The 20,129-nt window shown below is 52.1% G+C and overlaps 1 protein-coding gene across 3 annotated transcripts in view; it reads left to right on the forward strand.

Annotated features, from left to right (window-relative positions):
• The first annotated feature begins 637 nt into the window (after positions 1-637).
• The window catches only part of SLC12A4 (solute carrier family 12 member 4), a 25,062-nt gene continuing 5,570 nt past the window's right edge, over positions 638-20,129 (forward strand). The window contains exons 1-13 of one of the 3 annotated variants that reach the window (XM_003799372.2): positions 638-882; positions 6,031-6,125; positions 7,496-7,627; positions 11,756-11,902; positions 12,003-12,057; positions 14,610-14,740; positions 17,176-17,417; positions 17,525-17,739; positions 18,234-18,398; positions 18,480-18,578; positions 18,837-18,894; positions 19,194-19,368; positions 19,725-19,843. In XM_003799372.2, coding sequence (XP_003799420.1) covers positions 678-882; positions 6,031-6,125; positions 7,496-7,627; positions 11,756-11,902; positions 12,003-12,057; positions 14,610-14,740; positions 17,176-17,417; positions 17,525-17,739; positions 18,234-18,398; positions 18,480-18,578; positions 18,837-18,894; positions 19,194-19,368; positions 19,725-19,843 — 1,838 coding nt within the window. In that variant the 5' untranslated portion in view covers positions 638-677. Of the gene's footprint in view, positions 883-5,604; positions 5,690-6,024; positions 6,126-7,495; positions 7,628-11,755; positions 11,903-12,002; positions 12,062-14,609; positions 14,741-17,175; positions 17,418-17,524; positions 17,740-18,233; positions 18,399-18,479; positions 18,579-18,836; positions 18,895-19,193; positions 19,369-19,724; positions 19,844-20,129 lie in introns of those variants that run through there. The other 2 variants (XM_012811108.2, XM_023518900.1) reach the window with 2 other exon arrangements.

Raw genomic sequence — 20,129 nt, forward strand, 5'->3', positions numbered from 1 at the left:
AAAAAAAAAAAAAAAAAAGAAAGTACTGGGCTAAAATACCCAGTATCTTGTCCCAAAGGGACAATGGGACCGGGGATGGGGTGGGTGGGAGTCTTCGCTGCTGAAGCCTCTGGGGAAGGGTCGAGAATCCCCTGCTGCCTTCAACAGGAGAAGCTGCAACACCGAGGCTCCGAGCAGGGACACGACCCTTGCGGGGGTGCGGGCTCCAGGGACATGGAGGAGAAGTGGAAGCCAGATAGAAATGTGGAGAAGATATGTAAGGATGGGGGAGAACATGGGTAGAACTAGGGTGGCCCTAGTGGTCCTGGCCCGGTTCTGTCTTCCCTTCCCTCACCAAGTGACAGAAATGCTCACAAGTACTTTAACCCAGAGCGCAGAGCCTGTGCACCCCGGGCTCCATCTCAGGGAGCCCTCAAATAGTCCCACGAAGGTGGCAGTGTGTTTCCTCCATTTTATAAGTACTGCTTCTGGGGACCAGAGGGGACAGCCCCTTACCCAAGGTCACACAGGTATCGGGCCCTTTCCCAGGCCGAGTAGCCACTAGCACTCCGGTCCAGGGGTCTTCACGCCACTAGGGCCCCCCCCTCGGGGAGGAACGGGGCCCTAGCCCTTCCCGCTCTCCGCCCCCGAGGGGCGGCCCGGGGGGCGGGCGGAGGAAGTGAGCGCAGCGGGGAGGAATGCGAGCGGGCGGGGCGCGCGGGCCCGGGGCGGCGGGGACAGCCGGCAGGCGGCCGGGACAGCGGGTGCGGCGGGGCCGAGCGCGCGTGATGCCTCACTTCACCGTGGTGCCGGTGGACGGGCCGCGGCGCGGCGACTATGACAACCTCGAGGGGCTCAGTTGGGTGGACTACGGGGATCGCGCCGAGCGGGAGGACTCGGACGGTGAGGGCGCGCTGGGAGCGGGCCGTGGCGGGACCGGGGGGCCGGCCACGCGGGGCCCGCGCCCACACATACACCCGGCCTTGTGCGCACACGTCGATACGGTCTCAACTTTTCCTCATCTGTGCCGCCTCGATCATCTCCCCCCTCAGCGCGCACGGACACGATTTTCCTTCGCTCTAGGTCCCCGCCGCCGGCCACCCTCCACACCCCAGCTCCTCCCCGGAGGGCGGCGGGCGAGGGCTGCAGACGTGGCCGCCCCGGGAGGCCAGCCTGCGAGGCCACCCGCCTTAGGATATCACCCGGCCCTTTCCTGACTGGGAGCACAACTGAAGCCCCGACTCCAGCCCATTCACCTTCGGTGAATTGCCCCCATCCTTTTTCGCCCCAGCTACCCATTTGGGGTGTAACGTCTCTGCCTTTTGAGACTCCCATCCCCTCCCCCTCCAGCGTCTTCCGGCGCTTCGCTGCGCCTGGCCCAGCTACATACGGGTGTGCCTGCCAAGGGGCTCTACAGGTAACTGCCTGAGTGCTCTGGTGTTGGCCCCGGCATAGATCTGTAGATACCGTGGGCATCTGCAGAGCGCTGACACAGAGCCAGGCTTGTCTGGGCACTCTACATGAAATATGAATTAACTCCTTTAATCCTCCGAGCATCCCCCAAGGGATAAGTACTTTTACTCACACTTAGGAAGGAATGGAGGGATGGGTAGAGAGGTTATGTAACTTGTGTCTGTTTGTGGGAGGGATTCAAACCAGAGTTTGAAATTCTAGCACCTTAACCTAGGAGTTAGGGCTGGGCCTGGAGGTAACTCCCTCCTTCCTCCTCCCAGTTGCTTGCTTCACCCCATACCCCTTTCTCCATCTCCTACCCCAAGAGGTCCCCAGGGGCTGTGAACACCCTTGGATTGTGTATACCACTGAGAACATGTGTAGTTGTATACTTGTGCAAGTGTGTGGGTATCACAAGGTGAAGGTGGGGTCAGGTCATGGCTACTGTTTCCAGCAGGGTTGTCAGTGATGAGGATGGTGATATAAAGGATGACAAATGCCTACAATGTCTGTGACTGACCTTGATGGAGATAGTAGGAAATGTGTTACTGACATGTATCAGATTATGTTATTTATTTATTTATTTATTTTGAGACAGAGTCTCACTTTATCGCCCTCAGTAGAGCACTGTGGCTTCACAGCTCACAGAAACCTCCAACTCCTGGGCCTAGGCGATTCTCTTGCCTCAGCCTCCTGAGTAAGATTATGTAATCTTGACCTCTGATCTGTGTCTGTGATAGTTACATGACTGAGGTAATCCATGCATGGTGTGAGTGATGGCTAAGGTGTGTATCTGTATCACCTGACAGCCGTATGTGGAGATGGCATAGGACAGTGGTATGGGCTGTTGGTTTTACCAGCTTGACAGCTGTGTGAGTGCCCTCCCTTCTCCCACCCCCATGCTCTTGTCTGTCCCTGTTCAAGTGGTCAGGGGAGGACCAGCTTCACTGTTCCTCTAGTCCCGGAAGGCTCTCTCTCCCCCAGAGGCTAGATGGCCTGTATGCCTAGCATCAGCCTAGACCAGTTGGCAGGCAGAGCTGAGCCTACCCTCTGGCCCCGCCTTGGCTCCTCCAGGGTGACTGGAAGGACCTACAGCCACATTGGCTAATTCCTGCTGGATCCCCCCAGACTAGACCAGCTCCTCCCACTACCCCCCTTCCTCTTCCTCTTTCTCTAAATTCTTTTCAGCCAGACCTTGACTGTCTACAGGATGGGGGACACCCTGCACCCTGGTGAGTGATTCTGATTCTTGGTGGGAACTGCAGAGGGTCAGAGGGCACAAAAATAGTGAGCCCCAGGTCCATCCTCAGTTTCCCCAGCTCATGGCTCACAACACCTCTGCTCTAAGGGTCACAGACAGACCACCTTGGCCTGCTGGCAGGGTGTAAGGAGATTCTGGAGGGGCACTTCAGGCAGATGCCCATGTGCACAGGGATCAACCAGGTCACCTGGATCCCCCCTGCTACTGGTGTATTCACAGTTGCTGGTGGGAACACAACTGTGTATCTCACAGGCAGCCCCTAGGCCAAGGCCATCCTCAGATTCACTTGGGGTCTCAGGTGGTGTCTGAGCAGCTTTGGCCTGAAGGCATGCCTAGACCTGCCCTGGAATTTTTGGAATAGCTGAGGCCTGAAAACTGGCAGCTTGAAATTTAGTGCAGTGCAGACATGCAGCCACTGCTCAGACCCCTACACTTTCTCACAATTGCATGGAAGCTTTCGGGAACTCCAAGGACCACCTGTCGAGTGTCTGGGACTAGCCTGTCCCTTTTCTAGTGCATCTGGGCTATTGGAAAAGCAGGTGTTACTATCTCTACTTCATAGAAGAGGAAACCAATGCAGCATAGAAAGTTAAGCAGGTTTCCCTGGGTCACATAGGGGACAAGCCAAGAACCCAAGCCAGGCTGCCAGCCATCTGAACACCTAGAAGCCAAGGTATACCGTGGCCAAATTGTATATCCCAGACCTTCTCTAGGTTAAAGGATAGTGCGGTACTGAAGTCTAGGGTAGGAACAGGGAATTTGCAGCTCAGCTCCCACTTGACTCTGGTAGATCCTGGCACCCAGGTGTGGCCCTCCTCTCTGGGTGATCTTACTCTGAACCTCTTTGAGTCTTACTTTCCTTGTCACTAAAAGGGAATAAGAGGTATCTACTGAAATGTTCTGTGAGACTAGAGACCATGCTTGCAAGGACTCTGAGTCACCCTCAAGCAACGGCTGAAGGGACAAGGGATCAGCTAAGTCTTGGAGGGGTGGCTGTGTACTCATATTTACATTTTCTATAGATTCTAATACAGTCCCCTCAGAAAAACAGGGCAAAAAAATGGTGGGGCAGGCTGTACTACATGAGTTTATAATTTATAATCATTTATCATTTATAATTTATTTCCAACCTACTTTCACAAAAAGATCAGAAGAAATATGCAATAGAAGAGCCTCCCAAAAGGACTGTTACTGTCAGGAAGATCAAAAACCATGCAGAGGATGAGGGCGAGGACCCTGAGTGAGACAGATGGTAACTGCATCTAAGGAACAAATTTAGCTTGGTGATTCCTGGCAGCCAATGCAAAAAGGGAAGTATGATCAGCTGTATAGCTGCCATTTTCAGACAAACTAGAGCATTTGATTTATTCAGGGAGGATACTTTTTAGTCATGAAAACCCAACAGTAGTTTTCAGAGGCGTGTCACTGACAGGCCATCAGTGTAGTGGGCAGTGTGTGTGTTCCTGGATTTTCAGAATTTTCTTGTGACTATTCTGGTCCTGAACAAGCATTAAGGGCACAGCAAATGTCATGGGATGTCTGGGAACTATGGAACCCCACCAGGCTTTAACATGATGTAGTAGGCCAACTTGACCTCTGTCTGCCTTTGCCCATTGTGCTGTTGGCACTGAGCTATAGGAACGTTGGACTGAGCTGCTTAGCCAGCCCAGGTTGCTGGATGAGGTGAATATATTGCTTTCACATGCTGTGAGAAGGAAGCGCTGACTTTGCCCCGGAAATTTTCATGAGTATACTTTACCTGTTAGTATGCTTGGGAAATAAAGGATCTACAGTGCAGAGTGGTTGTTGGCTCAGAGAAGGTAAGTTAAACCTCATCCTGATAGCAAGTGGACGTATCAGATGGAGGAGGATGCATCAGCCGCATTTTCAGCTGCAAACAAGAGAAATGAATTGTCTATTTAAACAGAAATGTTGGCAGGCATAGCTCAATCACACCACTAGTCTGGGTTGGTTATGATACTTCTGTTGCCACCTTCATCACCAGACACCATGCCAACCCTTCTGCCCTCAAAACTGCATCCTGCTGCCATCCAATCCGAAGGTGCTTCTTTGAAACAAAATGTCTGCTACCTATTTGCTGTGAGTCCTTGAGTGAGTGTTGCTGCTGCTAGGCTGTCTGGAGTGGAGGGGACCCCTTAGGAAAGGAGTGTTTGGCATCTTCTGCATGCTTGGTGGGAAGATGGAGGTGTCACCCACTAAAATTCACAAGGGACAAGAGTTGGAAAACTTGTGTATGATGAGAGGCCAGAAAAAAGTGGCTGAAGTTTGGGAGTTGAGGCAGGCTCTTAGAGAAGGAGTAGTTGGGCACAGTGGCATCACGTCTATAATCCCAGCACTTTGGGAGGCTGAAGAAGGATCACTTGAGTTCTAGACTAGCAAGAGCAAGACCCAGTCTCTTCTAAAAATAGGGGAAAAAATTAGCTGGGTGTTGTGGCAAGCACCTGTAGTCCCAGCTACTTGGGAGGCCAAGGTAAGAGGATTGTTTGAAGCCAGGAATTTGAGGCTGCTATAATCTAGGCTGAGGCAATGGCACTCTAGCGAGCAGTGAGACTCTGTCTCAAAAAGCAAAAACAAAACAACAGACAAAAATGAGAATTTGGCTCCTTTCAGTGAGGTTTCCTTCCAGCTGGGACACTGTATCACCAGCCTGGGAGGTGGGTCAAGGCTAGTCTGGGGCAAGCAGAATCTGAGGGCAAGGAGGCCAAGACGTGACACCTGCCAGCAGTCTGTTCTGCCCAGCACCCACTGGCTTTCTTCAGTTGACCCCAGCAGATGCCCTGCGCTCACTTGGCGCTCTACCCTCTGGGGCTTACCCAACCTCCCAGCATGCTCCGGGACGCCCCCGCGCGGTGCATCGTGGGGTCGTAGTAGGCCACCTGAGAGCCTTGGCCGGCGAAGGTGCTTTGTGCGGTTTCCTCCATATGGAGGGCCGCACCCAGGCGTTCCCTGAAGACTCCAAGCCCTTGGCACCCTGCGCACGGGCTATTTCGGAAAGCAGAAAGGCGGGGCTTGGAGGTGGGGGCGGGCTAAGACTGGGCCACGCCCCCGAAGTCCTAGCTCCGCAGTGTTCGCAAGGGCTTGTGCCCGTGTGTCCGGGGGCCCTCATTTAGGTGCCCTTTGTAAAGGAAATGATGCTCTGGGTTTTGGTCATTGGTTTCTCCCTGGCCCTTCAAGGATGCTGGCAGGTTGTGATGGGAAAAGTGAATTTCAGCCTTGTGACACTGTGGCCTCCAAAGTACTCTGATGATGTTGGGGGGGGGCGGGACACAGGCTGGGGGCTCAGGAAGCAGACCCTAATTGTCCCTCTCTCCTCACAGGTCATGGCAACCACAGAGAGAGCAGCCCTTTTCTTTGCCCTTTGGAGGCATCCAGAGGAAGTGACTACTATGACAGAAACCTGGCATTGTTTGAGGTAGCTGAGGGGCCATTCTTGGTGGGCAGATGGGCAGGAGTGGCCCATTGGGAAGGACCCAGGCAGGCTGATGGTTGTGCCTCGACAGGCCCACCTCCTCCTTTAGTTTCCCCTTGGCTGCCAGGCTGCAGTTACATTGGCTCTTTGATTTAAACTATTTTCCCAGGACCACTCACAATACTGCCCCCATTGCCACTTCCAGGGCTCACTCTGTCTTCCTTGCAACAGGTCCTCAGCTAGGTGACCACTCCCGTAGAGTTTCCCACCTCAGAGTTTCCTCTCTTCCTTCCACTCCTAGTTCTTCTCCCAGTCCATGGTTCTTTGCTCTCCCACGGATTCTTCCTTGAGCGTCATAGTTGGCTCTTCCAACTCTGTCCTCCTCTAGTTCACTGAGGCCTAGCTTCTCTCCACATTTTCAGCCTTAGTGGACACCTCTCAGGAAAGATTCCCAAATTTATGCTTTTGCACTTTTATCCTTTTCAGACTCAAACTGAAAAGTGAGGTCTGGATTTAAGACGTGTTTTAGGCTCCTAAACTCTGACCCATACATTTAGCCACCCCGTGGCTGAATAATGTAGGTTCCTCAATCTCCCCAAAGAGCCTGCATCTTCACTTTTCACTCCAAGCCAACTTCTTCCTGTGTGTAGGGTCAGAAGTGAGCTGGACAACTTAAATGTGGGCAAGAGGCAGGTGGAGGCAGTGCTGAGAAGGCCATGTGAACGGGAAAGCCTGAGCCCTGGGAGGCCTCCTTACCTAGGGAAGCAGCAAGATTCTTCAGGGAAGGCCTTGACCTGGCCCCACATGAGATGGCTGAGGGGCCAGCATCCCACCTTAGCAATTGACATGGGTACTCATAGGAACTGGAATCTGGAGGGAAGACCATCCAAGAAGATCAGAGTTGGGTAGGCAAGAGAGGCTTCACTCGTCCCAGACATCCCTCTTTTGCCATCCATGGTTCCTTGAGTTGACTAGGGAGACTTTTTTTGTTGGAGTTATGAGTAAATGTGAGTCTGGAGGCTCAGTCATAACTGGGAGAAGCCTGGCAGAGCAGCCAGGATAAAGTATGCCATTTGTCTGCCAGCTGTGCCCTGTCTGTTCTCCCCTGAGGCAGGTAGTTTTTCACAAATGGTCTGGCAGTGATTGCAGCCAAGATGGGGCAGAGAAAAGCAGCCGCTGGGCTGGGCTTTGAGTGCCACGTGCTGGGGTGTGGTGCTCACACCTGCCCAGTTGGCTGGCTTGGGCTTTCCCCAGGCTGGGATCAGGCCCAGGCCTGCCTCAGGGCTTGGCATGGTGCCATACTGCTGGCTACACACAGGTAGCCTGGCACCAGCCTGGCCCCTTGCCATCTTGCCCCATGGCTCTGTTTACAGGAAGAGCTGGACATCCGCCCAAAGGTGTCGTCTCTTCTGGGCAAGCTCGTCAGCTACACCAACCTCACCCAGGGTGCCAAGGAGCATGAAGAGGCTGAGAGCGGGGAGGGCACCCGCAGAAGGGCAGCTGAGGTGAGCTGGTCAGGGCAGCAGAGGGGCCACACCTGGAAAGACAGACACAACACTATGGAATTGGCTATTTCCCCACATGGTGGTGACAACCCCAGGGAAAGTGGCTGCAGGTATAGTGAGCATGGAGGATGGGTACATAAGTGCCTTGGGCTCAAGGAGTCTTCAAGGGGTGTGGGCTACTGAGGACTCCTGGGAGGAGGGCCAGGGAGGTCCTCAGAAATAACACCTGGGCATGGTGGTGCATGGCTGTAATCCCATCACTTTGGGAGGCCGAGGCAGGAGGATAACTTAAGGCCAGGAGTTTGAGATTGGCCTGTGCAATATAGCAAGACCCTCTCAATACAAAATATTTATAAAATTAGCTGGGTATGGCTTGGCGCCTGTTGTTCAGTGGTTAGGGTGCCAGCCACATACACCAGGGCTGGAGGGTTTGAACCCAGCTGGGGCCTACTAAAAACAACAATGATGACTACAACAACAAAAAAAAATAGTCGGGAGTTGTGGCGGGCACCTGTAGTCCTGACTACTTGGAAGGCTGAGGCAAGAGAATCGCTTAAGCCCAAGAGTTTGAGGTTACTATGAGGTGTGACACCACAGAACTCTATCGAGAACAACATAGTAAGACTGTCCCCCCAAAAAAAAAAAATTTAGCAGGGTGTGGTGGTATGCACCTATAAGTCTCAGCTACTCCAGAGACTAAGCAAAGAGGATTACTTGAGCCTAGGAATTCAAGTTTACGTGAATGATGATCATGCCACTGTACTCCAGCATAGGCTACTGAGCAAGACTGTGTCTCTTAAAAAAAGGCAACAAGGCCAGGTGTGGTGGCTCACACCTGTAGTCCTAGCACTCTGGGAGGCAGAGGTGGGTGGATTGTTTGAGTTCAGGAGTTCAAGACCAACCCGAGCAAGAGCAAGATCTCATCTCTACCAAAAACAGAAAAAACAAGCCAGGTGTTGTGGTAGATGCCTGGAGTCCCAGCTACTTGGAAGGCTGAGGCAAGAGGATTGCTTCAGCCCAAGACTTTGAGGATGGTCTAATCTATGACAGCTCAGAGAAGAAAAAGAAAAGAAAGGAAAAAAAGGCAATAGTTGCCTTTACTATGGGTGAGGCATCATGCTGAGTAGTGGGCCTGGGATCTTGGATGTCATCTTCATGAAAAAACTAAGAGGTTGGTGCTAGTATTATTCCCATTTTCCAGATGAGGAAACTTGATTGCCAGTGGTGTTAAGAAACTTTCCTAAGGTGGCTCAGCCAGATGAGATCTATGCTTAATACTGGGAGACAGATTTGTGAGATATGTGACTATGTAGAAAGCCAGATGCCTACCATCACATCAGGGTGACTAAGGATGTTGCCTTTGGAGCCAGGAACTTGGTTGTCCCTTGGAGTCCATGTAATCCGGAGCAAATGACAAACTCTCCTGCCCCTCACTATCCCAAGGCTCCACTGGCAGACCTGTCAGTAGCTCCCAAAGCTCCAAGGGGACATGCATGTGTGCTCAGAGCCTGCCACTGCCTCATGGGGCTTCTTGTCTGCTCTTGTGGTCCCATCTCCTGGTCACCATCCATCCTCTCTTTAGGATTTTCACATCTTTGCCCAGCTCTTCTGTGTGATGGGGCTGGGGATTTTTCTGCATTTTTGATTTGGAGACAAGGACGCTCCCTGAGGTTCAGGAAGTGGCTGTATTTTAGGAGCTGGGGGCTAGAGTGTTCTCCTTGAGATCAACATGAGCGGAAGATGCTTTTGTTTGGGATAAGTCAGACCTCCAGCCTAGGACCTGGTGGTGAGATTTGGGCCTCAGTGGAGTGAGCCCAGGAGAAAGAGTAGTCCCAGTTGAAGTGTTCTCCTCACTTCACACTTCTAGGAGGCAAATCAGCCCACACTTCAGAGGGTAGCTGAAAACTTGAGGTCTTACAGACTCAGCCCTTCAACCCTATCCAGCTGTTCCTAATTTTGCTGGCATGTTCTGGACTACAGATAGTGGAGAACCCTGACTGTCTCTGGCTATCCATATCTAGCACTGAAGGGGCATCTCAACTTCTAAGAGTGTTGCCCATGGTGGGGGTGGGGAAGAATCTTTAGGTAAGAGCTTCATCCCTGTCCCTTCTGACCAAACTGCCAAGCCAGAGAGCTGGTGGCTAGATGTTATGAGGCTCCTAAGAAAGGACAGTGCACATCTCAACAGGAAGGGGAAGGAAGCCTGGGCTGGTGAAGGACCATGGTCCCCTGGCCTAATGAGGATGCTGGGGTCCAGCCTACTAAGCTTACGTGGCCCCAGGGTAAGGATGTGAGATGGGGGCTGGATTTCCCAGCTCCAGTGGCTTTTCTTTTTCTTTTTCTTTTTTTTTTTTTTTGAGACAGAGCCTCAAGCTGTTGCCCTGGGTAGAGTGCCCTGGCATCACAGCTCACAGCAACCTCCAACTCCTGGGCTTAAACAATTCTCTTGCCTCAGCCTCCCAAGTAGCTGGGACCACAGACACCTGGCTATTTTTTGGTTGTAGTTGTCATTGTTGTTTGGCAGACCTATGCTGGATTCGAACCCACCAGCTCTAGTGTATGTGGCTGGCACCTTAGCCGCTTGAGCTATAGGTGCCAAGCCTCCAGTGGCTTTTCCATTGAGCAAGGAGCAGCCTGGTCAAGTGCACAGGGAGTTGGTAGGAAGCTCAGGCTCTGGAGCTGCTGAGCTGTGGTCCTCACCTAGGGTCTGAGCAGAGACCTTTGGAAAGGAAGACTTGGGGCAGGAAGGGTAGGCTTCCAGCCAGCCCGTGCCAACCCTCAGAGGCAGCCTCTCCCTAACAGCCACTTTAGTTCTGGCCTGGACCTTCTGAGGCTGCCAGAGGTTATTTGGGGATGCAGAAAGCATTTCCGGCCCTGCCCTTTCCCACACTGCCCTTTTCTCAGAGTGACTCAGCTTAGGCTGGGAGAGCTCTTGCTGCCATAATGCAGCAGCTAGTATCATCTGAGAAGGGTGCAGACAGAGCCCAAGTAAGATGTATCTGTCAACTACATTGTCATGTGGAGGATAGGTCTTTGGTCTTGGCCAGGCCCTTCTGAGTATTTAGGCCATAAACAGGTCCTACCCACCAGGCCAGGATCCTATAGAAGGTTCCTATGGCTATATAGTTCTCTCCCACCCCGGCATCAGGCCAGTAGAAGGCTTTGCTGGCGCTCTGATGGAAGCTGTCAGGATTCCACTGCTCTAGGTGACATTCGTGGGGGCTCATTCCTTTAGGACACCAGCCTGCTTCTGTTTTCCTGGCTGGTCCCTACTCTGCCCTTAGGTAGTTGTGAAATCCTGCCTGAGTCTCCACATCAGACCTTCCACACCTTCCCAACAGCCTGAGTCCCCTCTCTGCAGAATTCTCTCAACAGGATGTCCCAAGGGCTTCTGAGACCACACACACTGAGTTCAGAAGCACCTGCAGGGCCTGCTGTTACAGAACAGTAAGCAAGCCGAACCTATCCCAATATAGTCATGAGACTTATAAGTACACTGTCACCGTGACCTGTACTTATGAATGAATGCCATAATAGAAGGCTATATCAGATGCTGAGGGAGTGCAAGAGGTAGTACCACCTCCACCTTAGGCAGTCCAGAGAATTTGATGATGAGATTGAATTGGGTTTTCAGAGACCTGCTCTGGCAGCAGAGTAAGCTGGACTGTGTGGAGAAGTTGACAGGCACCAGAGGATAGCAGCCAGGCGACCCAGGTGTACTGCTCCAGTTTCAAGGGACTAAGGCCAGGGCAAGGCAGCAGGGAGGTAGACTGGGCAGGAGTTGGTGTCCACTCGGACTGGGGTGGGAACTTGGGAGAGGGAGGGCTAGAGACTGATGTCTTGGACTTTTTGGGGGGGTAACTTGGGTGAGAAGGTAGAGATCTGAGATGGATCTCTCTAGAAGTTTAATAGGAGAGAGGAAAGGAAGGAAAAAGAGTGAATACCTCCCAGTCAGAACTGTCTTCCTATAAGAAAGTCAGTAGAGACATCTCAGCTGTCACCCCCACCTACTGTGTTCCCCAGGACCCTGCTGGGTGTGAGGAGCTGCTGAGTGCCTAGGGCTGGCACTACATGGTGCATCTGCGCCCCTTTGATGCTCTGTGTACCCCTCCCTTCCTGCCCACATAGGCGCCCAGCATGGGCACCCTCATGGGGGTGTACCTGCCCTGCCTGCAGAATATCTTCGGGGTTATCCTCTTCTTGCGGCTGACCTGGATGGTGGGCACGGCTGGGGTTCTGCAGGCCCTCCTCATCGTGCTCATCTGCTGCTGCTGTGTGAGTGTCCTGACAGGGGCAGCGTTGGGTTGGGAACAGTCCATGCCACCCTGCGGAGTCCACCCAGCTGAGCTGCTCACCCAGGCCCTCCTTTCCACAGACCCTGCTGACAGCTATCTCCATGAGTGCCATCGCCACCAATGGTGTGGTTCCAGGTGGGTGAGTGCCACCCAAGGCCTGGGGGAGGGAAGATGTCCCACAGTTCACCTTGACCTATCTGGAAATCCACATGGCTCACCCTTATGCTCCAAGCAGTTCTCTGGTAGAGTCCTAGTTCCTGACTCCAAAACAGTGCCACCTCTTAGGGGCACTGCTTGACAGAGTTTGAGACCGCTCTTGTGTTTTGTTGGTATAAAAGTAGGTTTTAGGGTGGCTAAAGCCTGTGGTTCAGTGGGTAGGGTACTGGCCCCATATACCAAGGGTGGTGGGTTCAAACCCAGCCCCAGCTAAACTGCAACAAAAAAATAGCTGGGCGTTGTGGCAGGTGCCTATAGTCCCAGCTGCTTGGGAGGCTGAGACAAGAGAATCGCCCAGGAGTTGGAGGTTGCTGTGAGCTGTGTGACGCCATGGCACTCTACCGAGGATGATAAAGTGAGACTCTGTCTCTACAAAAAAATAAAAAATAAAAAGTAAATTTAAAAAAAAAGGTAACATATATTTACCCTAAGAGAGTTTGAAAATGCAGAAAAATGGCTCGGCGCCTATAGCTCAACCGGCTAAGGCGCCAGCCACGTACACCTAAGGTGGCGGGTTCGAATCTCCAGCCCAGACCCACCAAACAACAATGATGGCTGCAACCAAAAAATAGCCCGGCGTTGTGGCAGGCGCCTGTGGTCCCAGCTACTTGGGAGGCGGAGGCAGGAGACTCGCTTGAGCCCAGGAGTTGGAGGTTGCTGTGAGCTGTAATGCCACGGCACTCTACCCAGGGGGACAGCTTGAGGCTCTGTCTCAAAAAAAAAAAAAAAAAAGAAAATACAGAAAAATGTAGAGGGGAAAATTGAGGCTGAGGCAGGAGGATTGCTTGAGTTCAGGACTTTGAAGTCATAGTGAGCTATGATGATGCTACTGGACTCTAGCCTAGGTGACAGTGAGGCACTGGCTCAAAAAAATTTTTTTTAAAAAAGGAAAGGTGAGGCCACATGTGTTGGCTCATGCCTATAATCCTAGTACTCTGGGAGGCCAAAGCAGATGTGTATCACTTGAGCTCAAAAGTTTGAGACCAACCTGAACAAGAGCAAGACCCCATCCCTACTGAAAATAGAAAAACTAGCCGGGTGTTGTGGTGGGCACCTATAGTCCCAGCTACTCAGGAGGCTGAGGCAAGAGAACTGCTTGAGCCCAAGAAAAAAGTTGCTGTGGGCTGTGATGACACCACAGCACGCTACCTAGAGCGACAGAGTTGAGACTCAAAAGAAAAAGAAAATTGAAAGTATCCATAAGAGGGACTTTGCCTGACAAATGCAATCAGTGTAACCTGGTTTCTTGTACCCTCAATGAATCCCCAACAATAAAAAAAGAAAGACAGAAAATTGAAAGTATCCATAATCCCACCATCCTGAGTTCATTACTATTTACCTTTTGGTAAGTGGTCATAATGTCTTGTAAAGTATAAGGCACACACTTGCACATGTGTGTGCTCACTCTCTTTATCTGTGTATGTATATATGTCTATTCCCCAAATGCATGAGTATATACGTGCATACATACCTATGTTTGTATGCATATATATTTACATGTGTATGTGTTTCCCAAATGTTGGAAACATTTTTTAAAAACAGGATTCTCTGTGGTAAGCTATAACCTAAATTATATGATCATTCTCCTATTTGTATGGTCTACTTTTTCACTGTTGTAAATATTGTCAAGAACAGCCACAACAACAAATTTCTACTCATGTCCCTGGCAGTCCCCCAACAGAGGTCCTAGTGGTGGGATTACAAGAAGAAAGGGATTGATCATTTTTTAAGTTTCTTTATCCCTGTTCCCGGATTTTCACCAGAGAAGTTTTTTTTTTGGCAGATTTTGGCTGGGGCTGGGTTTGAACCTGGCATATGGGGCCAGAGCCCTACTCCTTTGAGCCACAGGCGCTGCCCCTTTACCAGAGAAGTTTTATGAGCAGCAGATACAATTGGTGACATGGGATCACCCTTGTTGCCTGTATGCTTGCTATCCTGGGACCCACTGTTGGCTCTGAGTCTTGCCAGGGGTGTTAGACTCTGAGAGAAGCACAGACTCAAGGCGAGAGGGTCGGCCGTGGCTAGTTACCTGGTGGCAGGCCCTGTGCTGGGCTCTGGAGGCCAAAAACTAGACAAGACACAGTCCCTGCCTTGGTCTAGAGGGGTCAGACTAACAAAGGCTCAGGCCTTGGGAGGGGTGAAGTGTGCTGAGGTAGGACACACCCAGCCAGAAGAGGCTGGGGGGACTGGCCCAAGGGCAGGAAGTTGGAGGACAGTGGCTCAACCACTGCTGCAGACCCAGAGCTGCCCTAGAAAAGTAGTCATTTCATTGGCCCATGCTGGGTGTTTGAGTCAGAGGGGAATGGGGGCTAGTACCAGCCTGGCCACTTACCAGACATGTAGCCTTTTTCATCTGTAAATGGGAAGAGTAGTCCTTGTCCCTCTGGGTGGTGCGAGGGCCTGTCATGGGGACAACCCCTTGAAGAAGAACCAACCTTGACCTGCATGCATTTTTCCTTTCTCTGCTCTAGCTGGGGGTTCCTATTTCATGATTTCCCGCTCACTGGGGCCAGAATTTGGAGGTGCTGTGGGCCTGTGCTTCTACCTGGGAACAACATTTGCAGCAGCCATGTATATTCTGGGGGCCATTGAGATATTACTGGTGAGTCAGCCTAAGACCTGGCCAAATTCAGTCATGTCCAAACAGTCCCTTTGGACTCCAAACAGAAGGCCCATGCTGTTCATGCCCCCCTCACCTCTGGCCAAGGTCTGGGGGTTATAAAGTGGGAGGCCTCAAGAGAGAAAGACCTTTGCTCAGACCTCTGTGCCAGTTTGGGCTAGGCAGGGAAGAGGCCTGGCTATCCTGGCTTTGGCCCTGTATGTTCCATCTTCCTGGGCATTATTTTAGCCATGGCTGGGGGTCTGTGCACTATTGCATTTAGCTGAGTGACCGATCTTGGTGGTGATACAGAGACTGCCTCCTTGGCTTGTGTGAGCTGTGGCCAGGGCTCTGTGTTTCAGATCTAGCTTCTCTTCCTCATTTGGGGTGAGCAGTCATAGGACCCTGTTTGGAGGGTCTGTGAGCTGCATGGGTGCTCTCATACTCAGCTCCTCACTCCCCACCGCACTGCCTCAGCCAGTGGGAGCAGAAGTGAAGAGGCTAAGGGAGATGCAGGGTGACAAGTGCCCACCCCTTCCTGGCTAGTCCACCTCCAGGTCCTCTACCTGCAGTTTAGATGTTGTGCCAAGATTTTCAGGGTTTTTTTTTTTTTGTTTGTTTGTTTGTTTGGTATTTGTTTTCTATTTCTCATGTTCCTTATAGTTTTATTATTTAGCATTCTTCTGTAAGGAAAAATTATCTTTTTCCCCCATTAATTTTTTTTTTTTTTTTTTGAGACAGAGCCTCAAGCTGTCCCCCTGGGTAGAGTGCCGTGGCATTACAGCTCACAGCAACCTCCAACTCCTGGGCTCAAGCGAGTCTCCTGCCTCCGCCTCCCAAGTAGCTGGGACCACAGGCGCCCGCCACAACGCCCGGCTATTTTTTGGTTGCAGCCATCATTGTTGTTTGGCGGGTCCGGGCTGGGGATTCGAACCCGCCACCTTAGGTACACGTGGCTGGCGCCTTAGCCGGTTGAGCTATAGGCGCCGAGCCCCATTAATTTTTTTTTTTGTTCATGTAATTATGTCTGTGTGGACTTGTAGATACTTTTTTCATTCTTTGGGTTGTGATATAATGCTGTCGTTCTTTACTTACTTTGTCACTCCACCTGTTCTACTCTGTTAGCCATTAAGGTTGGTACCTATGTCTGCCTTTTTTTTTTGCAGTTTTTGGCTGGGGCTGGGTTTAAACCCACCACCTCCGGCATATGAGGCTGACGCCCTACAGATGAGCCACAGGCACCACCTGGATCCTTTTGTTTTTAAATAATAGCTTTATTAAGATATAATTTATAATTATATCATATTATATACAATTCAATACTCATTGAAAGTGTACATATCAGGCTTGACACCTGTAGCTCAGCGGTTAGGGTGCTAGCCACACACACCAAGGCAGACTGGTTCGAATCCTCCCTTGGCCTGCTAAACGACGACAGCTGCGACAACAACAAAAGCTAGCCAGGCGTTGTGGTGGGTGCCTGTAGTCCCAGCTACTTGGGAGGCCCATGCAAGAGAATTGCTTAAGCCCCAGAGTTAGAGGTGTGAGCTGTGATGACATGGCACTCTACCAATGGTGAATAGTGAGACTCTGTTTAAAAAAAAAAAAAAAAAAAGGGCAGTGCCTGTGGCTCAGTTGGTAGGGTGCCAGCCCCATATACTAAGGGCAGGTTCAAACCTGACCCTGGACTCGGCGCCTGTGGCTCAAGTAGCTAAGGGGCCAGCCACATACACCTAAGGTGTCGGGTTCGAATGCAGCCCGGGCCCACCAAACAACAATGACAGCTGCAACCAAAAAATAGCTGAGCATTGTGGTGGGTGCCAGCTACTTGGGAGGCTGAGGCAGGAGACTCACTTGAGCCCAGGAGTTGGAGGTTGCTGTGAGCTGTGATGCCACAGCATTCTACCCAGGGGGACAACTTGAGGCTCCGCCTCCAACAACAAAAAAAACACCTGACCCTGGCCAAACTGCAACAAAAATATAGGTGGGTGTTGTGGCAGGCACCTGTAGTTCCAGGTACTCGGCTGAGGCAAGAGAATCGCCAAAGCCCAGGAGTTGGAGGTTGCCGTGAGCTGTGTGACGCCATGGCACTCCACTGAGGATGATAAAGTGAGACTCTGTCTCTACACAAAAAAAAGAAAGTGTGCATTTCAGTGGTTTTTAGTATATGTGTAGAGTTGCGCAGCTATCACTACAATGAATTTTAGAACATTTTTATCACTCCCAAATGAAACCCCATTAATAGTCATTCTCCTTTCCCCCCTAGCCCCAGCAACCACAAATCTGATTTTTGTCTCTATGGATTTTACAGATTTTATATAAATTAAATCATAGTTTGTGACTGGCTTCTTTAAGGCATACTTTTAAGAAAACCAAATGACAGGTTTCATTCTCCACATAGGAAGATTGAACCCTCTTTACCTGTTATCCTGTTTTAGACTTACATTGCCCCACCTGCTGCCATTTTTTACCCATCGGGGGCTCATGATACATCAAGTGCCACCTTGAACAATATGCGGGTGTACGGAACCATTTTTCTGACCTTCATGACACTGGTGGTGTTTGTTGGTGTCAAGTATGTGAACAAATTTGCCTCGCTCTTCCTGGCCTGTGTGATCATCTCTATCCTCTCCATCTACGCTGGGGGCATCAAGTCTATTTTTGACCCTCCAGTGTTTCCGTAAGTAACCCAGGAATTTGTCCAGGTATTGCACTGACGTCTCTCTCAGGCTAGTAGCAGGTTGGGGCCTCTAGCTGAACAGGTGCCAATGCTTTCATCCCCTACAGGGTTTGCATGTTGGGCAACAGGACCCTCTCCCGGGACCAGTTTGACATTTGTGCCAAGACAACTGTGGTGGATAATGAGACAGTGGCCACCCGGCTATGGAATTTCTTCTGCCACAGCCCCAACCTTACCACTGACTCCTGTGACCCCTATTTCCTGCTCAATAATGTGACCGAAATCCCTGGCATCCCTGGGGCAGCTACTGGTGTGCTCCAGGGTGAGTCCTCCCTCCCATCCTTCTGCTCCTGAGCCCACAGGCTGAGTAGGAGAGAGAGCACAGAGCTGTCCTTGTGTGGCCAGCGTAGAAGTAGGGGGCAGATCTGGCTGCCTTCCCAGCCAGTAATGTCCTCTCAGTCCAGCTCCTAGCAGCCGAGTTTTGGGTGAGCAGAGCCTATTTGGCCAGCGTCCCAGGCCTACAGCAGTCCCCGGAAAGTTCTGGCAGCCCCTCTTCCCCTGGCCACCAACCCCTGATGCTGCCTGGGGATGTTCTCACAGGAGCCCTAAAGGGCCTCTGTCTGGGAAGCAGACAGTGGAGGGGCTCTGGCTGATAATAGTTCAGCCACCTTTGTCTGTCGGACTTCTAGCCAGAAAGCTCCTTGCCTGTAGCCAGAGCAGCCTGGGGCTGATGCTGCCCCAAGTCCTAAGAGTGTCTGCAGCCAAACTGTCCTGGGAAGCAGTGAGGCTGTGGTGGTGATGCTACTGTCCCCACAGAAAACCTGTGGAGTGCCTACCTGGAGAAGGGTGAGGTTGTGGAGAAGCACGGTCTCCCTTCCATAGACACCCTTGGCCTGAAGGAGAGTCTGCCCCTATACGTAGTGGCTGACATTGCCACATCCTTCACTGTGCTGGTTGGCATCTTCTTCCCCTCAGTAACAGGTAAGCCTCTCTCGCCCACCTAGCCAGCCCTGGCCCCAACCCCAGGGAGTTCCTGAGGGAGTCTTCTCTTTTTTTTTGGAGGCATCATGGCTGGCTCAAACCGCTCTGGGGATCTTCGTGACGCCCAGAAGTCTATTCCAGTGGGGACCATTCTGGCCATCATAACAACCTCTCTTGTGTGTATCCTTTCCTGGGCCTGGGGCAGGTGGGACAGGGAACAGGAGGCACTAACTTTTATATAAGTTGCCAACCGGCACGCAGACATTCCACACAGGCATGCGCGCATATAAACCTCACCTTGCACACATGCCCAACTCAAGGGATACACACACACACACATACCATGAAGCCATCGGCTGTAGGTCTCCCAGCTGAGTCTGCTGGCTGAGGCTGGCGTAACCATGCATGGAGGCCTAGCTTTCCTTGACACCACCACAGACTTCAGCAGTGTGGTTCTCTTTGGCGCCTGCATTGAGGGTGTGGTTCTCCGGGACAAGTGAGTGATCTGGGCCCCTCCCTATAGCAGTGGCTCAGCTTTGGCTTGCCCTCATACTAGCTCCCACAACCATAGTCACATACATGTCCTCACGCTGGTGGCTGCCAGTGGTGATATGTGCCACTAGGTGGGTCAGACCTTTCCAGGACTTTTACTTCTGAGAGGATGGTGACATCATGATCAGGGTTGGGCCGGGGGAAGGACAGGGTTGGTGGAATGGGCTTCTCCACTGAGTGGCCGGAGTGGTGCCCACTATAGCCTGCCTTCCTGATATCTTTTGCTCTGGGCGGCCCCTGCAGGTATGGTGATGGTGTCAGCAGGAACCTCGTGGTGGGCACATTGGCCTGGCCTTCACCCTGGGTCATTGTCATCGGCTCTTTCTTTTCAACTTGTGGTGCTGGCCTCCAGAGCCTCACTGGGGCACCACGCCTCTTGCAGGCCATTGCCAAGGACAACATCATCCCCTTCCTCCGGGTAAGCCCTTCTGCACTCCCCCACAGCCTAGCTACTCCTGGGCCCTTAACCCCAGCTGGGGACAGAGGGAGGACAGATGCAGCATAACTTCCCCATAGTGGCTCCAAACTGAGCCACCCTCTCCCTGCCTTGCCTTGCCGTTGGCTGAGCTGCTTGGACCCAAAACCCATAGCCTGTTTATAGCTCATCCAAAGCAGAGAGACCTGGCAAGGTGGAGCCAGGGAGAGTGTGGCACTAGTACAGATAGGCCTAAGCCCCAGAGGAAGGCTCTGGTGGTGATGGGGGCCAGGCTGTGGCTTGGGGCCTGGGGTGTGGAGTGAGGGTGCTGGGACCAGCTTCTTCCCTGGCACATGCAGGTATTTGGCCATGGGAAGGCGAATGGTGAACCCACGTGGGCACTCCTCCTGACGGCACTCATTGCTGAGCTGGGCATCCTTATTGCCTCCCTCGACATGGTGGCCCCCATTCTGTCCATGTGAGCTTGGGGTTGGGGCAGGATGGGGGGGTGGTCTGGGAAAGGCTCCCTTGGACCCCAGCACCTTCCCATGATCCTATCTGGTGCTGAGGGTGCAGCAGGGGAGATGTGGCCTGGCAGAGCTCAGCCTAGCCCTGCATTCAGGATCACACCTGGCACCTGTGCAGAAATTGTCAAGAAACCAACAGGTCGGCTCGGCACCTGTGGCTCAAGTGGCTAAGCCAGCCACATACACCTAAGGTGGCGGGTTCGAATCCCCAGCCCGGGCCCGCCAAACAACAATGAC

This window comes from Otolemur garnettii, unplaced genomic scaffold (assembly GCF_000181295.1).
Source record: "Otolemur garnettii isolate 467f Iridium unplaced genomic scaffold, OtoGar3 scaffold00151, whole genome shotgun sequence".
Lineage (NCBI taxonomy): Eukaryota > Metazoa > Chordata > Mammalia > Primates > Galagidae > Otolemur > Otolemur garnettii.